Below are 21,262 nucleotides of genomic sequence, written 5' to 3'. Positions count from 1 at the left end.
GTGCTGCATCTCGAGCTCCTTTCTCATCCGAGTAATGTGAAAAACCTGCAAAAGGACTTTGATACTTAAGTCAGTTTGTGATAAAAAAAAAAATAACAATAGCAATAGACTTTGAACTCTATTTTGTGTGTGATCGTCATTTATTTTAGGTCACTCGCAACATCTTATTTGTGAATGGCCAATTGGTTGATGATGAACCTGAGGGGAAGGTCCAGTATAAGACTACAGATGCAGTTGATAAATGAATTTCGACTTTAGTTTGTATTTTGTCTGGATTTGATGATTAGACTTTTGTTCTGTTTATCTGAACTCCTTTTGTAAAAAATGACTATGACCTTGTATGTCATTGCATCGTGTTTTGTTGCTATTTTGGTTGTATTTCTACTGTATGGTAGATAGAATATTTGTTTAGATAAAATGTATAAATTGATAAACTGAATAATGCTTTATAGATTTGAAGTGGTCGGCCTCGTTAAAACCTCCTCGAGTAAAACCCTTTTTTTGAAAAAATCTTTGTGGTAGGAAAAAGAGTACCTCCCGACCTTAAAAATGCATACAAATGTTTAAGTGTGGTACAGGTAGGGGTGGCAAACGGGCCTAAACCCGCCGGCTCGACCCGTGTAACCCGCCAAAAAGGCAGGTCGGGTTGAAAAATTTGGACCGCCAAATAGCAAAAGCCCGCCTAACTCGCACCGCTTAAACTGTGGGTTTTGGCAAGGCGGGTCGGGCTTCCCCGCTAGACTTAATTTTTTTTTTTTTGCAATGGGGTAATTTTGCGATTTTTTTGCCAAAACCCAACTTCTCCCAACCCGACTTACAAGAGAATGAAGATGAAAATTGAATATTTTGGATTATGTTTATTTTGCTTTGTTGACAATATTTATAATTATATCTTGGATTATGTTTATTTTACTTTGGAGATAATATTTATAATTATATTTTGGATGAAAACTTGGTGTATAATTATGTTTATTAGATATTTATAAATACATAGACTTTAATATTTGTGAATATAAAAATTATAATTTTTTTATGATTTTAGAAATTATAAATTTATTAAAATGATTGTAAAATTATATATATTATTTAATTATTAATAGTAAAAAAAAGAGATTTGACGGGTTTAGCCCGGCAGCCCGCAGTTAGGCGGGGTGGGGTGGGATTTTAGAACTGCCTCACTAAGTGGGGCGGGGCGGGCTTCCCCGCTTGCCACCCTTAAGTACAAGCGTAATGACGAAATATTCCATGTACTTGGTAAGTCTACCCCTTACAGAGTTTGTAGGGAGTACGCTCCTCGGCCATGAACCTGTGAAATTCAGAAAGGACCTTCCCAATTTGCAGCGAGCTTGCCTTGTCCTGGGGGTTTTCGGAAGTTTTCAAGTCATCTGAGGACGAGGTCTCCTTGGTGTAGTGGCTGTAGTTTGACCTTTTTGTTGTACTTGTGTTGAACCATGAGCTGCATCACTTCTTGCCGTATCCTCGCATCTTATCGTACTTCTTCTATTGTATCCACCTCGGCTTTCCTCATTTGGTCATTCGCCTCTCTGTCAAAATGATTGGTTCTGATTGATCCTTGGGCTATTTCTACCGGGATCATGGCATCGGATCCAAACACCAATTTGAAAGGCGTTTTCTTAGTCGAGCTTTGTGGGGGTGGTGTTCTATCCCCAAAGTATCTCTGATATTAACTCGGCCCACTGTCCTTTGCCTAGAGTTAACTTTTTCCTTAATGCCTGCAAAATGGTCTTATAAGCTGCCTCGGCAAGCCCGTTAGTCTGTGGGTGCTCGACCGATGAAAAATGATGTTTTATGTTCAAGGTTTGTAAAAAAGATGCTATTTTCTTATCAGTAAACTGCCTACTGTTGTCAGTAACAATGTCCATAGGTAATCCATATCGGCATATAATAAATTTCCAAATGAAATTTTGTACCTTGTTCAATGTTATTTTGACGAGTGGTTGAGCCTGTATCCACTTTGTAAAATAGTCAATCGCTACAAGTAGGAATTTTACCCAGCCTTGTGATATCGAAAAAGGACTGAGGATGTCCAGCCTCCGTTTGTGGAATGGCCATCCGATCTCCGATGTGTGCAATGTCTCGGCTGGGTTGTGAATTATTGGTGCACACTTTTAGCAGTTATTACATTGTTGGACTTTGTTCATGCAATCTTTATTTAGTGAAGGCCAATAACATCCCGCTCTTAGTAACTTTGCTACAAGGCTTCGGCCACCTATGTGTGTTTCACAAATGCTTTCATGTGCTTCTGACATTGCTAAGGCAGCGTCTTCGTCCCCAAGCATTTGAGCAGAGGTCGGGAAAATCCCCGTTTATAGAGGTCGTTTCCAATGATGGTGAAGTAGCTTGCTTTTTTCTTGAAGACCTTTGGATTATTCTCCGTTGTTGGTATCGTTCCATTTTTTAGAAAATTAACATATTAAGCTCTCTAGTCTTCTACCTGTGATAAACTTAAAACAAGGTTGTTGCCTATACTAGGTCGTTCTAGGGTTATTTGTAACAATTTCGATGATGTATTTATTTTTCTTGAAGCAGCTAACTTGAATAATATATCAGCCCTATTGTTTTCATTTCTATGAACATGTGTGATTTGAAAATTTTGAAATCCCTGGACTAAATGTTGTACTTGTGTTAAATATTGTTCTAATAAAGGCTCACGTACTTAGAAAATGCCATTTACCTGTTGAACGACGCGGAGGGAGTCACAATAGACTTTAATGTGTTGAATTCCACTCTCTTTGGCTAATCATAGGCCGGCCAGAAGTACTTCATACTCGGATTGGTTATTGCTTACTGGGAACATGAACTTTATTGATTGCTTGGCAGAGACTCCCTCTTTGTCTTTGAGAACAATTCCTGCTCCCCCACCGTCTTTGTTAGAAGCACCATCCACATATAGCTCCCATTATGGATAAACTTCCCATGTTGAGGTGAATTCTGCAATGAAATCAGCTAGTACCTGGGATTTTAGTGATCCCCGAGCTTGGTAGTTGATATCGTGTTCGGATAACTCGATGGACCGTTTTGTTAATCTTCCTAGAAGATTAGATCGTGTTAACACTTGCCGCAGTGGTTGATTGGTTTGTACTACGACCTTGTAGCTTTGAAAGTAGTGCCATAGGCGTCGTGTTGTAACTACCAGAGCATAGGCAAGTTTTTCAATGGTTTGGTATCGAGTTTCTACGTTCTGTCAAATTTTACTGATAAAGTAGACTGGGTGCTGCTCCCGACTTGCTTCTGTTACAAGAACAGATAAAATCGAGTTAGCAGAAATGGAAAGGTATACATATAGTGGGTTACCATGTGTTGGTTTTCTCAATATCGGAGGTGATGATATAATTTTCCTGAACTTGGTGAAGGCTACCTCGCACTTATCCGACCATTCAAATTTGTTTGACTTCCGTAATGTGTTGAAGAAATGGGTTGATCTTGCTGCCATCGTTGGTAGGAATCTTGACAAGCCCACCAGTCTTCCTGTCAATTGTTGTACCTCTTTGATCATTGTTGGCGACTTCATCTGTATGACCGCATTGCACTTGTCAGGGTTTGCTTCAATTTCTTTGTAGGTTAACATGAATCCTAAGAACTTTCCCCTTGTATCCCGAAAGCACATTTTTCAGGATTTAGGCGCATGTTGTACTTTCTTAGTTGCTCGAATACCTCCTTGAGATTGGACATGTGACTTTTTTCGGTCTCAGATTTGATGACCATATCGTCTACGTACACTTCTATATTCTTTTCGATCTGGTTCTAAAAAACCTTGTCCATCAAATGTTGGTATGTAGCGTTTGTGTTTTTGAGGTCAAAAGGCATGACTTTGTAACGGAAATTCCCATGCTCGGTTATAATGGCCGTTTTGTCGACATTTGAAGGGTGCATGAGTATCTGGTTATAGCCCGAATATGAATTCATAAAGCTAAATATTTTGTAACCAGAAGTATTTTCGACAAGCTTGTCAATGCACGACAATGGATAAGAGTCTTTTGGGAAGGCCTTGTTTAGGTCGGTGAAGTCCACACACATTCGCCATTTTTCCGAATTCTTTTTTACCATCACCACATTTGCTAACTAGGATGTGAAGCAAATTTCCCAAATGAAACCCGCACTTAATAGCTTTTGTGTTTCTTTGACGGCTACATTTATTTTTTCCTGTCCTAAATGTCTCTTCTTCTACTTTACTGGACGAGCTTTAGGATCCAAAGCGAGTTTGTGGCATATGACTTTTGGGTCTATCCCCGACATATCAATAGGGGTTCAAGCGAACAGGTCGGCATTTGCCTGGAGTAAGTTGGTGATTTGTTTCACGTACCCTGCAGATAAAGCAAAACCAATGTTAGTGTCCTGATTTTTGCTGTTAGAAATGCTTACCTCACTCAGGTCATCTATTGGAACAAGTCGTTGCTCGTGATTGAGCCGAGGATCTAGTTCGGCTAGATCTGGTATATCGTTGGTATTGTAGACCGAATTTATCCTTATTGGTATCGGCATTTGTTACATTTTAAGGCCTGCATTGTAACATTGTCTTGCTTCCTTTCTATTTGAATATACTGTTGCTATGGTTCTGTCCTGCAAGAAAAACTTGACGCACAAATGAATTGTGGATATTATAGCTCTGAAAGCATTTAGAGATGGTCTTCCTAGAATAATATTATAAGGACTAAAGCAATCGACAATTAAATACCAGATATCTAAAGTTTTTGAGTGAGGATACTCCCCTAAGGCCGTCCTCACCTAGATATAACCTGTTATGGGGACTATTTCCCCGAAAAACCCGACCAATTCGCCGGAGGATGGTTGCAGCGCCTTGTCGTTTAGTTGTATCTTTTTTAATGTGGATAAAAACATGACATTGGCACTGAGATTATTACAGGGTCATCGAGGTTAGGGGTTTTGGATTAAAAATCTTTATTTGCAAATGTGATCTACAAAACGGGAAAAGTAGATGTTTTTGACAGTGTGTCATCTTGTAATGTCAACATGGTCCGGTAGCTTCTTTTCCTAGCCGATCTTGTGTTTCCACCACTTGCAAATCCTCCTGATATGTAATTGATAATCAATTAAGTGGGTGGGATTGATTATGCTGCCATTGGTCCTTTTTGGTGTTTGTTGTCTAATGTTCTGTCATTGCCGAGATTGATGAATCTCGTTGCATCCTACTGCTGATGTATTTATCCAATAGTTCTTGTCGTGCAAGTCTTTCTAGCAAATCTTTGGCCACCACGCATTCATCAGTGGTATGACCGAACTTCTGGTGGAACGTGCAGTGCTTGATTTTGTCCACATACTTTTGGTCTTGATAGGTACCTGCTTTGCTCGGTGGCTTTATGAGTTTGTTATAAAGGATTTCCTTGATTATATCCTCCCTTTTGTATTGAATTTGGTGTAGGAGTCAAACTTTGGGGTTAGCTTGAAAGGCTTTTTAAGCTCCTTGCTAGTCTGTGACCTTGGTTATCTTTCTTCATCTCGGCGAGGTTGTTGCTTCTCTATCTGCCGTGCTTCACGAAATTTCTCGATCTCCATTTGACCCGCAACTTTCTCTCTGAATTATGCTAATATTTTTGGCTTGGTGACAGCAATGGTCTCTTGGATCTTATCGGGGCGGAGGCCGCTCTTTAGTGCGTGCAGGTGCACCTCAGGACTGAGGTCAGGTATCTCCATTGTTGCTTTGGCGAACCTCATCATATAGTCTTTTAGGCTTTCTCCATTGTTGCTTTGGCGAACCTCATCATATAGTCTTTTAGGCTTTCATGTGGACCTTGCTTGATAGTGCTAAGGTAGTCAGACCCATGCACATATATTCTTGAAGCCGTGAAGTATTCGATAGACCCTGCCAGTTCTTGAAACAAGAGATTGAACCTGCAGGTATCTTAGAAAACCAGATTAAAGCAGTACTGTCTAAAAAAGTTGGAAAAGATCAACAAAATATAGGATCAGAGGCACCATTAAAGAACATCATGGATTGAATTTTCTTAATATGGATAAGGGGATCTCCGAGTCCTTCATATGACTTGAGTGCGGTAGGCAACACAAAGTTCTTGATATCTGAAATTTGACAATATTTTTCGAAAAAATTGTCTATAGTGAGTTTTTCTTTTGGCAGGGTGATCTCCTGAAAACTTAATTCCTGAGATCGTGTGACATTTGAAGTCGTGTTCTTAGGGTCCTTGGCGTTGGACTTTCCATTGTGGGTTGACTCTAGGAGCTCGGATATCCTTTTAACCTCAGCGAGGAGGGTAGCATTCATGGCTACCAATTTATCATGAGTGGGAGAAAGAGTCCGAGGTATGGCGTCATCAGCAATGGTGCTGCAAAAAATATTAAGATGAAGAGCAGGTGGGGTTAATTTAGAATAAACTCGACCCCACGGTGGCGCCAAATGTTCCGGTCTGGAACTGGGCTCCGAGGTATAGGTCGGCGACAGCTGGAAGAGCACTGATGGTGTCCTTCTCCTATGTGTTGCACCTCAAGTTCCTTTCTCGTTCGAGCAATGTGGAGAACCCGCAAAAAGGACTCCAATACTTAAATCAGTTCGTGATAAAAAAATAACAATAATAATGGCTTTTTTAGTTCTGTTTTGTGTGTATTCGTTATCTATCTTATGTCACTTGCAGCATCTTATTTATGATTGAACAAGTGTGTTTGTTGAGATCCTGAGATTTCCTAGAATATGAGCTGAGGTATAGCGCGAATATTTCTTGTTTGGTGCAACTGACTTTGACTTAGCTGATTTAAGGTATAACGTCGGTTCGAATTATTAGGCACGGATCGCACTGATGGTGTCCTTCTCCTATGTGTTGCACCTCAAGTTCCTTTCTCGTTCGAGCAATGTGGAGAACCCGCAAAAAGGACTCCAATATTTAAATCAGTTCGTGATAAAAAATAACAATAATAATGGCTTTTAGTTCTGTTTTGTGTGTATTCGTTATCTATCTTATGTCCTTGCAGCATCTTATTATGATTGAACAAGTGTGTTTGTTGAGATCCTGAGATTTCCTAGAATATGAGCTGAGGTATAGCGCGAATATTTCTTGTTTGGTGCAACTGACTTTGACTTAGCTGATTTAAGGTATAACGTCGGTTCGAATTATTAGGCACGGATCAAATATAATATTATTTAATTACATTTCAACAATAATTAAAAATATAAAATAAAATAATTTTAAATTATTTTAGATTAATTTTGTATTGTCTCTTACACATTATTACTTTAAAAGATAGTAAACTCCTTAACATGAATTGGAACAGCTAAATATTATTACTATCGGGACAACATTCATAGTTAACATATATAGAATATTTAAATAATAATTTACAAATTGACCATGAATCCGTAGGTACAAAAAATTCTACGAATTCATTAACAAAGAAAAATCATCGCACCTACCTAATATGTTTACGAAACATTCTAGCTAGGAAAAAAATTAAAAGATATCTATTTTTTTTTTTTGGTGACTTAAGATATCTATTTTTTGATAATATCATATAGATATCCATCAAAATAATTAATATTCTAAAAAAGAAATATTGTATAGCATAAAAAAAAGAAATAAAGAATAAAATTAGCTAAGATTACGAATCCTTGGTTTAGGAGAAAAATGTATACGTCTTTATGGAAAGAATGATTGTTCGCACTCCTCCGATGGGTGCAGTAATTGCTATGAAAAGACCAATAGTAATGCAAACCTGTGACAAGAAGAAATGGTAAGATTGGAATATACGTATAAATGATTTCCATGAAGAATGAGCATTGAATGAATTGAGTGTGAAAAGTAGTACCACTGATACATAAGAATGGACCTTGCTATAGTGCTTTGGTTTTGGGGCAGCAAGCCACAATACACCCGGAATCTGTATGGATCCAATATTTTTGGGTTAGGATATAGTGATAAGAGAAATTTAGTTTGATAGTTATACATTATTAAGTTAAAGCTCACAATATATGATGTTGATGTAAATGCGAGTCCTCCAAAGAAGCCTAACAATCCTCCAAAAAATGGAACACATAAGGCAATAAACCCCACAAGAGCTGCAAAGATAACAAAAGGGAGGTTAATATTTAAATATAATGCAATAAAAAGAGTTGATGAAAGTAGTGGGTTGTTACCGACGAAAAGGCTTCGAGAAACGAGGCGAAGAGTCCTGGAGGGAGCGAAGTTGTACTTTCGTACGAGGAGCGACTCAATGGTATCAAAAACGGGCATAGCAAAAACCTTGATAATGAATAAGCTGCTAAGTAGGTAGGTAGAGGGGTAATATATATGGAAATTGAAGGAAGGAAGGAAGTTGAAGGTGTATGTACCTGGAAGCTGCCTATGACATGAACGAAGACCATTAAATTAGCAACGGCAATGACCCAGGCGGGGTGCTCAAGTGAGATGAGGACATCGTCTTCAACGGCACTTCCGAAGGCCCAATACCCAGACACTGCTACTGCCATATAGCACAAAATAACTATCAAGTATGCAGACACCACGCCTCGCCACATTGGTTTCTTCGACGGTACTTCCTCCGTTGACGGCAGCGTCGCCTGGATCTCTAACACCACGCTGTGCCCCGCAAACGCAAATGCTATGGTCCCAAGCGCTGTGAACACATCAAATGTCATTCCCGCAACGGTGTCAGATCGAACTCCATAATGACTAGGATGATGACGCACCCCTATTATTATTGACGTCACCACTGCTACCGTCGAGTAACTGCATGCACGCAGCAACGTCGGTATAATCGAGACCTACTGAACCAATACATATATATAATATATATTTATTATGCCCATTACCTACCAGACAGACATGAGGGCAGCGAGCATGGAAACTAGTTTAAGCTTATTGAAGTTAGGAGTCTGTGAGAGCAGAAACTGGAGGAGGATAAAGAAGAGGATGTAGAATGTCTGACGGACGCCACTCCAGCCGGGAACCAAGAGATCGAAGAACTTCTTCAGTGACTTGCCGCCGGTCACGCAATACACGATGGTGGACGCAATCTGTACGGTCAGCTGTTGCACCATCACCAACCAGAATCCCAGCTTAGGCCCAAGCATGTGCTCTCCCAATTCATAGTATCGATCAAATCTCCTCCCCGCAACCATTTCATGCATCTCCACCAGTTGCCACAGTGTATAGAATGTCACAAGCCATGACAACATGATTGCTGTTACACCTGGAATCCTATAATAACAGTACTTTATTCATCATATTCATATATATATATATAGGAACAAATCACACACACACGTACATATCCCTAGCTAATATTAATTACCATCCAAGCTGGGATATAGCAAATGGCAAGCCAAGGACTCCAGCGCCAACCATGGCAGTCACATTGTGGAAAGTCGAACACCACCATTTTGCGTCCCTAGAACCCCTTTCATCATTATTAGCATTAGCATTGTTTCCTTCGTTCTCACCCGCATTCTCCTGAACCGTTTGTTCCATGGGTATATATACGTTGAGAATTAGTATAATATAATTAATAATGAATCTTAAGAGCGAAGAATTACTACAATAATTGGATGAGAATAGTATACCATTAGTAAAGCTGCCTCCAAGTGATATCTCCTTCGATATTCTCCGGGTTTGTCCAAGAATGGTAAAGGAAATGGAATTAAATATTCCTGGATGGTAGTCAACATTCAGCCCATTTAAATAATGGTGCATCAGTTCGTTGCTGAATTAGTCATGGTTCCGAGGGTGTGGGAGAGAATAATGTTTAGGTAAGAAATTATGACGATAATGTAAACGTGTAATGCCAGATGGCCACAATTCAAGTGTATATAGTATACTAGTAGTGCTGTACTTCAGTGAATTGAGCTAGGAACTCACTAATTGTTTCAGCGACAAAATGGGAGCAACTTCAGAAGATCGGATCTAGAAGATCCGACAATAATGCGGTTCCTTATGTGTCACTTAGCTTGCAAAACGTATGGACTGCCTATCACTTTTCTTTCTTTAATTTAATACTCTTCTCCATCATATCATATTCTTACGGTAAATAAGCCTTCGCTTGTTGAATTGTTCAAACATTTTACTCCCCGGATCCCTCTACTACAACTAGTACCTACATTAGTTATTCTTTCAAACACAGTATAGTATTAGAGTAACTTGAAACACATTGGCATAAGCAGTAGTGATCTTGATGCCATGCATTGGAGATTGTATACTCCTTCTTTAGCATTTTGCTCTTTAATTAAACGCTATATAACCTACCAGGCACAGGACAGGAAACTTGGAAATGAAACCCAACATTTTATTTTTGTTCCGTCCTAGGAGAACCGAGGTATGTGTAGTCCGTAGTGATTGCTGGACTCCTGGATCGAGCTATAAGTCGCCAGGTAATAACTTCGTGGATGGCCTCGGTACCTTGAAACACGGCGGCGGGAGCACCTGCAAAAAGGACTCCGACGCTCAAGTAAGTGTGTGATTTAAGAAGCAAAAAGTAAAATGACTAGAAGTAGAGCTAGAACCTGCTCTCTGACGGATTCCAGGGGTTAGCTTTATAGGCGTTTCCGGCTTGGTAGTGAGCTTAGTTAGCTCCGATATTCTTGGTTGGTGCTGTTAGGTATATCTCAGAAGTGTGGAGACGTGATTGAGTGTCTCGCTTAGTTTTGGAGATAGCTTTTTGAGAGATAATATCCGTTTGTTCTGTTTTGGTTGTTTCCGACCTTTAAGGTCGGTTAACGGCTGTACTTTATAAGCCGGTTTATTCGCGTGGTACACATCATAGCCCCCCAGGTCGTCTATCGGTCCGTATAGGTCGGTAGGCGAGCTCTTTTATCTGTCATACGTGGCTAAAAAATTTTGAAAAGAGTTTTACTTGCCTCTTCGTGGATCGTGTTGCCTTTACTACTTCATTATTGTCGTTTTGGTTTCCCACGTTTTGGTTAGTGGGCGTGCATTAACTTACCCACTTTGTTAGTGGGCTTGCAATAAAAGTTATTTTGGTTTTGGAAACTACACTGTGTCTCCTCCATTTCCCTTATCTGTACCATGTCTTCGAGAGGTAAGCGTTCCTGGACTCTTCTTTGACTGTTTGTCTTTCTGCATTCTTCTATGGCGGGAGAGAAATTAAAAGAAAAATTGAGAGTTGTTGAGGTTAGGGAAGGTGACCCGTATCATTGGGTTCAGGATGACGTGAAGACGCGTTCTTCTTCCTTTACTAGCGTCGAATCACTTTCTGATTTGAGGGGTGCAGACTTCGTTAAGGGTGGTTCTGGTGTTGCTGTCGAATTCCTTCCCTGTTCTAGTAGCGATAGGGTCTGTGAGAGGAGGGGTGACTGGGAGTATTTCTATATGTATACCCCATGCATGGTCGAACTTGGAGTGAAGTTTCCCTTTTCTCCTTTCGAGTGTAGCGTTCTTACCCAGGTCAACTGTGCTCCGTCGCAGTTGCATCCAAATTCTTGGGCGTTCCTTCGCGCCTTTTAGTGCCTGATGGACTTTCTCTCCTTCCCCTGTTCTTTGCCTCTATTCTTTTCTCTTTTTCAAGCGAAGGGGGTTCATAAGGGTTTGTGGGTTTGCTTTAGTAGTTTTCCGGGACGGTCCTTGTTTCTCCTATATAAGTCTTCTTTTAAGAATTTCAAATCTCTTTTTGTCAAAGTCCGCTCGGCCGAGTCTGAGTATCCTTTCTACTTGGATGACGAGCTTAGTGAAAAATTTCCTCTTTACTGGTGCTCTGAGCCAACCCAAATCCTTGAGGCTTCTGAAAGAAGTGAGGACGAGGAGTTCGTGATGAACTTCCTTGTTGAGAGTGTTGCTGCTGGGGAATGTTTATCCATTTCTGATATTCTGTATTTGTATGACTCGGGTGATAGTGAGGGTTTGAGAGCGTATATAGGTAATATTCTTTGTGTTTGTGGCTGTGGCTGGGCTTTTCCCGAGCTGATCTAATTTTTTATGGCTTTTTGCAGGTGGTCGGGTTCCTCTGTTGGATCCTAACAAGCTACAATCTTTCCTGAACAAGAAAAAGGAAAAGGTGGTTGGTTCCGCTGATGATCGGAAGGATGCTGGCGAGCAAGCTTTTTCCTCTGTTGCCCGTCCTGCATCTTCATTTAAGAGGAAAAGGGAGGATCCTTCTCTGGAGGTAATTTCTGAAGATGATCAAGAAGCTACAGGTGGTGGGCCTGCGTTTGATCGGCAAAAGAAACTTCACGGCTTTATTGCTGGCTCTGGCTCACATTCCCTTTGGAGTGAGCAGTTCAACTTCGCGGAGCTGTCTGAGAGGGCTTCGCAATATCCTGGAGACATGCTTATGACTCGCCGAGTTGGTTTGGAGGCGCTTGGAAAATTTGTTCAGGTATATGTTACTGTTGCTTCTTGTTCTTTTCGTTTTTGTGTATTGTACTTATGAATGTTTCGTTAGGTGGTTGCTAGTCGCCTGCTCTGCGTTGGTCGGACTGTTGAGCGTGTTGGGGCTGAGCAGCAGGAAGCTGTGGATAAAGTCTCTATTTCAGAGAAGTCGTACACGGGTCGAATTGCCGAGTTGGAGAAGACTGTGAAGGAAAAAGACGATGCCGCTACTAGTGCTTTGGCTAAAGCGAAGGAGGCCGAAGATGAGGTGGCTCGTTTGAGGGATCAGGTTCGTCTGTTGCAGAATGAGGTTAAGGATCAGGATGTGGCCAAAGGTCGGCTTACTTCTCGTGTGCAAGAGTTGGAGGAAGCTGGGATGGAAATGTTTTCCTATGGTTTTGATCGTGCAGTAAGTCAGGTTGCTCTGTTAGCTCCCAACTTTGATTGTGACAAGCTTGACATTAGGAAAATAGTTGTAGATGGAAAGTTAATTGTGGATGGTACTGTGGAGGAGCATGGTGAGAATGCTCCTCCTTGATTTGTCTGTATTTATAACTTTTGTTATGCTAGTTTGTCTAAACTTGCTTTATTTTGTATGGAATTTTGCCGGCATTGAGTTCGGTTTGACAATTGTGGAATTTTGGCCGATGTTTGGCCAGTTTGGTCATAGCATATTTATGATTTATAGTAATGTTGTCATCGTTAGGCTATATCTGAGAAGAATTTATCGTCTTTATTTGGAATCGAAGGGCGTCCGGCCTCGTTAAAACCCTCCTTAGGCAAAACCCTCTCTTTGGGAAAAAGCTCTAAGGGGGAAAAAGAGTACCTTCATCCGCATGTTTGTACAAACTAAGACATATACATTTTTAGTGAGGAGACGTTCCAGTTTCCTGGAATGGCTTTGCCTTGTAGTGTTTGTAGCTGATATGCCCCCTTGCCGAGCACTTTGGTTACACGGAAGGGGCCTTCCCAGTTTGCAGCGAGCTTGCCGTGGGCTGGAGGTCGCCTTGCTTGCTCTGTTTGCCTGAGTACGAGATCGCCTTCCTTGAATGTCCTTGGATTCACCCTCTTATTGTGTTTTCTTTCCATTATTCTTTTTTGGGCTCTTTGCTTGATGGCGGCGATTTCTCTATCCTCTTCGGCTAGGTCAAGCTCGACATTTCTGGCACTTAGGTTTTGTTGTTCATCGTATAGCTCTGTTCTGGACGTTGTGATTCCGACCTCAATGGGGATTAGTGCTTCTGAGGCGTAGACTAACTTGAAGGGTGTTTCACCTGTGGTGCTATGTATTGTGGTGTTGTAACTCCACAGTACTTCGGGGATGAGTTCGGCCCACTCCCCTTTCGCGTTATCAAGCTTCTTTTTTATTGCCTGCAACACAACTCGGTTAGCAGCTTCGGCTTGCCCATTAGTCTGTGGGTGTTCAACCGAGCTAAAATGATGTAGGATATTAAAACTTTTTAGGAATGAACCGAGCTTATTATCCGTGAACTGCCTACCATTGTCTGATATTATTTCTTTTGGTATTCCAAAGCGGCATATTATATTTTTCCAAATAAAAGATCGTACCTTTTCGGCCGTTATTTTTGCTAAGGGTTGTGCTTCTATCCATTTTGAGAAGTAGTCTATGGATACCAAGAGGAATTTTACATGTCCTGGTGCTGTCGGGAAAGGGCCGAGGATATCCAGCCCCCATCTATGGAAAGGCCAGCTTACCTCCATACTGTGTAGTACCTCGGCTGGCTTCGTTGAGATCGCCTCGTGCTTCTGGCATTTGTCACATGCTTTGACCCTTGCTATACAATCTCTCTTCATGGTCGGCCAGTAGTAGCCTGTTCGGATTATTTTAGCGGCGAGAGCTCGTCCTCCTATGTGGTTTCCACATACTCCTTCATGGACTTCATTCATTACTTCTCGGGCCTAGTCTTGGTCTAGGCATCTTAGTAATGGCTATGAGAAACCTCGCCTGTATAGCTCCCCTGATATTCGTGTGTAGAAGCTTGCCTTGCGCCTGAACTGTTGAGGATGAAGCTCGTCTCTGGGTATGGTACCTGTACAGATATATTCAAGAAAAGGTCTCCTCCAATCATGGAGGTGGTTAATGCTTTCAATAGATAATAGTTTGATGCTCGGTTTGGTGAGTGTGTGTTGTGATAATGTTGATGTTTGTGTTTCCGCCCTTGTGGCGGCGAGCTTAGAAAGTATGTCTGCCCTGACATTTTGTTCTCTGTGTACATGTATTATGGTGAATGAATTGAAATTTGAAATTAGATCCTTTGCTATGAGCCAGTATCGCTCTAGCAAGGGATCTTTTACCTGGAATTCTCCTCGGATTTGTTGGACCACCAGGAGAGAATCGCAATGTGCCGTTAAGTTCGTTGCTTTGTGACCCAGGGCGAGCTTGAGTCCTGCTATTAGGGCTTCATACTCGGCTTGATTGTTGCTTGCCGAAAAATGAAACTGGAGAGACTGCTCGGCTATCACCTTATTTCCCTCTTTTAGGATTATGCCAGCCCCGCTCCCTTCTCGGCTTGAGGCCCCGTCCACATGTAACTCCCATGTTGTAATGTGCTCATCCGAGGTCATTTCCGTGATAAAGTCGGCGAGAATTTGTGCTTTGAGGGCCGATCTGGTCTGAAATTGAATATCAAACTCCGATAGCTCGATTGACCATTTGGTCAATCGTCCTGCCAGCTCCGGTTTGGTTAATACTTGCCTTAACGGGTGATTCGTTCTTACCACTATTGTGTGGCTTTGGAAGTAGGGTCTTAGTCTCCTCGCCGTAGCCACGAGTGCAAGGGCGAGCTGTTCTATCTTCGGATACCTTTGTTCCGTTGGCTGCATTACTCTGCTTACGAAATACACTGGCTGTTGGATTCTTCCCGTCTCAAGGACGAGAGCCGAGCTTATGGAATGATCGGAAACAGATAGGTATAGGTACAGTGGCTTGCCGATTTCAGGTCTTTGCAGAACGGGAGGTGACGATAGAAGGGTCTTAAGTTCGGCGAACGCCATCTCGCATTCGGGTGTCCACTGGAACTGTTTGTTTTTTAAGATCGTCTGAAAGAAAAGATGTGACCGAGTTGCTACTGCGGGTAAGAATCGGGAGAGGGCCGCTATCCTTCCTGCTAGTTGTTGTACCTCCTTTATTGTCTTGGGGCTTGTCATGTTGAGTATAGCCTTGCATTTCTCAGGGTTTGCTTCGATTCCTCTGGACGTTAGCATGAAGCCTAGGAATTTTCCTCCTTGTACCCCAAAAGCGCATTTCTCTGGATTCAATCTCATATTGAATGCCCGGATCTGTTCAAATACTTCCCTGAGGTCGTCACAGTGTGACCGATCTTTGGTTGACTTGGCGACCATATCGTCTACATAGATTTCGATGTTCCGACCTATTTGGTGTCGGAATACTTTGTCCATCAGACGCTGGTAGGTTGCACCTGCATTCTTTAGGCCAAACGGCATAACTCTATAACAGAAGTTACCATGTTCAGTTATAAATGCTGTTTTGCTTTGATCTTCTGGGTGCATTAGAATCTGGTTGTACCCAGAGTATGCATCCATGAAGCTCAAGCTGTTAAAACCTGATGCGTTGTCCACAAGTTTATCGATGCATGGAAGGGGGTAAGCGTCCTTGGGACATGCTTTGTTCAAATCTGAAAAGTCGACGCACATGCGCCACTTACCTGAACTTTTCCTTACCATTACCACGTTCGAGAGCCATGTGGTGAAGCGGATTTCCTTAATGAAGTTAGCTTTGAGGAGTTTCTCTGTTTCTTCCAAGGCTGCCTTTGATTTCTCGTTGCCGAGGTTTCGCTTCTTCTGGGCTATAGGTCGGCATGCGTTGTTCGTGGCCAGCTTGTGACAGATGATTTCTGGGCTAATGCCAGGCATATCTGTCGGGGTCCAGGCGAATAGGTCAGCGTTGTCCTGTAACAACTTGATCAGTTCCGACCTTTGTTGGCCCCTCAGCGCCTGGCCGATGTAGGTTACCTGACCCGGCACCTTTGTCAGCTGGATTTCGTGTAGCTCATCTGCCGGCTGAGGCCTTTCCTGTACATCCCCTCGAGGGTCAAGCTCGGCCAAAGACAAGATTTCTGAGCTATTTATTGAGTGGACCTCCCCTTGTTTCCGGATCACGTCCGATCTTTTTAAGCTAGCGTTGTAGCATTGCCGAGCTTGTTGTCGGTCCGAATGTATCGTTGCTATCTTGTTATCCTGTGCCTGAAACTTAACGCATAGATGGTAAGTAGATACGACTGCCCTGAACATATTCAGAGCAGGTCGTCCAAGGATGATATTGTAGGGACTTGGACAGTCGACTATCAGGTACTGTATGTCTAAGATTTTTGCTAATGGGTTGTTTCCCATCGTCGTCCTTAGCCATATGTACCCTTTGATCGGTACTCTCTCGCCAGAGAACCCTACTAATTCTCCGGATGAGGGCTGTATTAGTTTTTCAGATAGATTCATTTTTAAGAAAGTAGAATGGAAAAGAACGTCGGCACTACTACCTGGGTCCAAGAGGACTTTTCTTACCAGAAGGTCACCTGTTTGAATGGAAATTACTACTGGGTCGTCTGCGTGAGGAGCGGCCGAGCATATATCAGCTTGGTTAAAAGTGATTTCTAAATCCTGAATAGCTCTGTTGCTTGGTAGTGTCGTTCCTTCGATTGCTAGCATCGCACGATAGCTCCGTTTTCGTGCCGAGCTTGTTTCGCCACCGCCAGCGAATCCTCCAGATATGTAGTTTATTATTCCCTTAGGTGGATTGTTGTTTGACCATTTGTTGGTTTCTTTACTGGCTGAGGTTTGCTGATCTTCTTTGTTGCTTTCCCTGCGTTTTCGGCCCTCTATGTATTTGTCCAAGAGGCCCTGTCGTGCTAATCTCTCCAGGAGATCTTTGGCTATCACGCATTCGTCCGTTGTATGACCATATTTCTGGTGGAAGGCACAGTGCTTGCTCTTGTCAACGAATCGCTGATCTTGGTAGCTCCCTGCTCGGGTCGGCGGCTTTATGATCTTGGCGTTGAGTATCTCCTTGATTATCTTTTCTCTCTTCGTATTGAATCTGGTGTAGTTATCGAATTTTGGAGTGAGCTTGAATGGTTTACCGAGGTCTCTGGCGCTCGCCGATCTGGAGGGCCTGTCATCCTCTTTTCTTGGTCTCCTTTCGGATTTGTCGGCCTCTCGAAGTTCTTCGATCTCCATTTGTCCGGCTGCCCTTTCTCGAAATTCGTCCAGTGTTTTTGGCTTGGTAACCGCGATTATTTCTCTGAACTTTCCGGGCCTGAGTCCGGCTTTAAGAGCGTGTAGGTGGACGGCAGGATTTAAGTCGGGTATTTCCATGGTGGCGTCTGTGAACCTCGTCATGTAATCTTTTAAACTTTCCTGCGGGCCTTGGCGGATGGTACTTAGATAGCGGATCCATGCACATAGATCCGTGCTGCTGCAAAGTAGTCGATAAATGACCTAGCCAGGTCTTCGAAGGAGGCAATTGATCCTGCAGACAATTTTGAAAACCAAAGTAGGGCGGCCCCGTTCAGATAAGTAGGGAAAGCCCTGCAAAGTACGGGGTCATTGTTAGGTCCGTTAAAAAACATCATAGATTGAAATTTCTTAATGTGAGCCCGGGGGTTACCAATCCCCTTATACGGCTCAAGAGAAGAGGGAAGTGTGAAATGCTTCGGCATTTGGAAATTCGTGATTTCCTCAGAGAACGGGTTGTCCAAGGTCAGCTTCTCCTTGGGTGGGTTGACACCAATGAGTTCGGCTCCTCCTTGAGTCGAGCCCTTGGAGTTGCCTTCCTCATGCTTGCTGTTCTGGGTTGATAGCTCCGCTAGTCTCTTGACCTCCGCTTGCAGTTCGGCCATCTGGGCCATTAGTTCGGCCTGACTGGGCATTTGAACTCCATTGTCGGCCATAAACTTGGTGGATCCTGCGTAGAGGAGGAAAAATGAAACAAGAGAAGGTGATGGTGACATGGGGTTAACACTTCGGGCCCCACGGTGGGCGCCAAATGTTCCGTCCTAGGAGAACCGAGGTATGTGTAGTCCGTAGTGATTGCTGGACTCCTGGATCGAGCTATAAGTCGCCAGGTAATAACTTCGTGGATGGCCTCGGTACCTTGAAACACGGCGGCGGGAGCACCTGCAAAAAGGACTCCGACGCTCAAGTAAGTGTGTGATTTAAGAAGCAAAAAGTAAAATGACTAGAAGTAGAGCTAGAACCTGCCCTCTGACGGATTCCAGGGGTTAGCTTTATAGGCGTTTCCGGCTTGGTAGTGAGCTTAGTTAGCTCCGATATTCTTGGTTGGTGCTGTTAGGTATATCTCAGAAGTGTGGAGACGTGATTGAGTGTCTCGCTTAGTTTTGGAGATAGCTTTTTGAGAGATAATATCCGTTTGTTCTATTTTGGTTGTTTCCGACCTTTAAGGTCGGTTAACGGCTGTACTTTATAAGCCGGTTTATTCGCGTGGTACACATCAATTTTGTTCTACAATTCCATTAAGAAAATAATAAAAATATAAAAGATTGATCATGGTCCATTTATATATACTTTAAACAAAAACGGCATGTACCATATAATAAGACAATTGTGACATTATATTATAAAAAATATATAGTGAATCCCGATTTCCTACTCTTTCAAAAATAATGAGATAAATGAGTTCATGTGTGCACAAGGACGAAATTAGATTGAATTTTAAGAAAAAGACCGAAACTTAATTTTGTAATGAAAAGGAGATCAAAAAAAAATTATATATATATTTGACCATGATATTTTTTATTTCGTAGTTCAAGGATTAATTTATCACAAATTTAAATTCTATTTGTTTTGGTTTTTGTTATAAACTTTGTTTAAAGATTTATCGTTGATCAATGAATTATTGTATATACAAAATTTAAACGACAAATAAATTGACCAGTTGATCAACTAAAATGATGTTAAACTAAAATTTTATATAATTAAAAATTAAAGTTTGGACTTGGGCCATTGTCCCTTCCGATCAACAAGGCTCCACCCCTGGCCGTTGACTTGAGGATTCATTATATATGTTCGTCCTTCTATTTTTGCACCATTTTAGCAATGCATTTGGGTAAGATGCGACATACGAGACAAAGGCCCACATAAACAACAACGAAACATATCATAATGACAGTCATGTACAAAAACAGAGTCCATAATGGCTTTGTCCATTTAGCAAAAAACAAAAAAAGAGTAAAGAAAATAGCAAGAGCCTATGTTGAATTTTCAAGGTTGGGACTTGGGAGTTGAGGATACACAACCGGATGTGATAAGAGGAATTATATGGTTTAGGTTATGGTAGAGTCTCCACTTAGGAAGTAGAGTACAAGAGTTACCACTGAATGAAAGATTCAGCAACTCAACTCGTTAGGGACAAACCCTTAAATAAAGTTTGATACCGTGAGAAACCAAAAAAAAAAATAAGGCCATATTTTTTTTGTTTTGCACCATATCCTCCAATCTAATAAGTCAAGGACTAATTCGTCGCGGTACTGAGCTCCATTTAAGGGTTTGTTGCTGGACAATGAGTTACTGCATACACAAGGCGGGATTCAAACCCCCGACACTTACTTAAGCGGACTAAGCGGACTAATGAACTAACCACTAGACCAACCCAACTTGGTTAATATGGGCTTATTACTATTAGTTAGTTAGTAGATTACAATTTAGAAAATCCTAAGATGAGCATACTTTGAAGGGAAAAAAAAAATCCGTAGTGTTCACAAGGAAGGACGGGAGGAAAATGAGCTAAGCCTAATGGCCAACAGGCCAAGTATAAAAGAAAGAAATATTATAAAGAAAACTGTTGGAAAGGATCGGAATTAGGTGAAAGGGGAGAGGCGGTTGAAGTTGTAGCGTAGGAAAAGAAAGGGAAGGCGAAGAGAAGAGAGAATGGAGGGTCCTGGTCCTCCTGCGAACGATATGTGCTCGGTGTGCCATGGGAACTTCAACACTCCGTGTCAATCCAACTGCTGTCACTGGTTCTGCGCCAACTGCATCATGCTCGTCTGGCACCACGGATCCGCCGTGCAGCCCTGCAAGTGCCCCCTCTGCCGCCGTCCTATCACTCTCCTCGTCCCCACCGACGACTCCCTCAGCCACCGCCATGACCCCGAGGTTGCTAACGCTCTTGACAAGATCCAGAGATACAATCGCTTGTTCGGTGAGCGTGAGGGCGGGCTTCTTCAGCGATTGCAAGATCTTCCATTCCTACTGCGTCGGCTTCTCCGGGACTTCTCCGATCCTCGCAGATCCCTTCCACTTGTCATTCGAGCTCGCGTCTACATTGCTGTTAAGTATCATATCGTATCTTCTTTACCAAATTCGATGCGATTTTCTGGTCTTGATCTCAAGCCAAGTCTTGTTTGTTTATGCAGATGATACTAAGTGTTGTGTACATCATCAGCCCTATAGACATCATTCCAGAAGGTATTAAAAGAAATTATTTCTTTCTGTTTTGTAGATAGTAACTGTCATTTATATTATGTCACATTTCTGGCAGGGATATTAGGAATAGTTGGACTCTTGGATGATCTGCTCATTGTGCTCATCTGTTTCCTGCACGTCGCTGCCCTTTATAGATCAGTACTCTATCTCCGCCACGGTGGTTCCTGATCGCTGCCTGCCTCCATCATCTTTCTGTACATATTTCAAATAGTGATACTGCAAGCTTATTTCGTGTACCAAAACAAAACAAACACATATTTCAGTCATTGTTGCGTTTGTTAAACCGTCATCTTCCTTTACACTTTTATTTTCTCTTGGAAATGCATTTCTCCTAGTATAGAATATAGAGCCTCCGTACCCTGTTGGGAGTATCGTTTCATTCGAACCCACACAACATTTAGAAGTTGTGAGGCGATCCACCCAAATTCTCCCTTCATTCCATCTGACCAAATATGTTCCCTTACAATTTCACGACCCGCTAAAGC

General features: G+C 42.1%; 3 protein-coding genes across 3 annotated transcripts; 1 reads left to right on the top strand and 2 right to left on the bottom strand.

Annotated features, from left to right (window-relative positions):
• Window positions 1–7,599: 7,599 nt before the first annotated feature.
• Window positions 7,600–9,452, bottom strand: LOC130981600 (lysine histidine transporter-like 5). Its single transcript, XM_057905180.1, has 7 exons — window positions 9,277–9,452; window positions 8,799–9,182; window positions 8,315–8,711; window positions 8,120–8,225; window positions 7,950–8,041; window positions 7,792–7,863; window positions 7,600–7,698 (listed from the first exon to the last, which is right to left on the bottom strand). The coding sequence occupies exons 1-7, from the start codon at window positions 9,450–9,452 to the stop codon at window positions 7,600–7,602; spliced, it is 1,326 nt and encodes a 441-aa protein (XP_057761163.1).
• A 4,800-nt stretch (window positions 9,453–14,252) lies between these two features.
• Window positions 14,253–17,675, bottom strand: LOC130981598 (uncharacterized). Its single transcript, XM_057905179.1, has one exon. The coding sequence runs from the start codon at window positions 17,673–17,675 to the stop codon at window positions 14,253–14,255; it is 3,423 nt and encodes a 1,140-aa protein (XP_057761162.1).
• A 2,369-nt stretch (window positions 17,676–20,044) lies between these two features.
• Window positions 20,045–21,076, top strand: LOC130982770 (uncharacterized). Its single transcript, XM_057906855.1, has 3 exons — window positions 20,045–20,621; window positions 20,708–20,759; window positions 20,833–21,076. Exons 1-3 carry the CDS (start codon window positions 20,223–20,225, stop codon window positions 20,943–20,945), a joined length of 564 nt encoding a protein of 187 aa, XP_057762838.1. The 5' UTR covers window positions 20,045–20,222; the 3' UTR covers window positions 20,946–21,076.
• The last annotated feature ends 186 nt before the right edge of the window (window positions 21,077–21,262 follow it).

This window comes from Arachis stenosperma, chromosome 5 (genome assembly GCF_014773155.1).
Source record: "Arachis stenosperma cultivar V10309 chromosome 5, arast.V10309.gnm1.PFL2, whole genome shotgun sequence".
NCBI lineage: Eukaryota > Viridiplantae > Streptophyta > Magnoliopsida > Fabales > Fabaceae > Arachis > Arachis stenosperma.
This window is presented reverse-complemented; position numbering and strand designations above follow the sequence as displayed.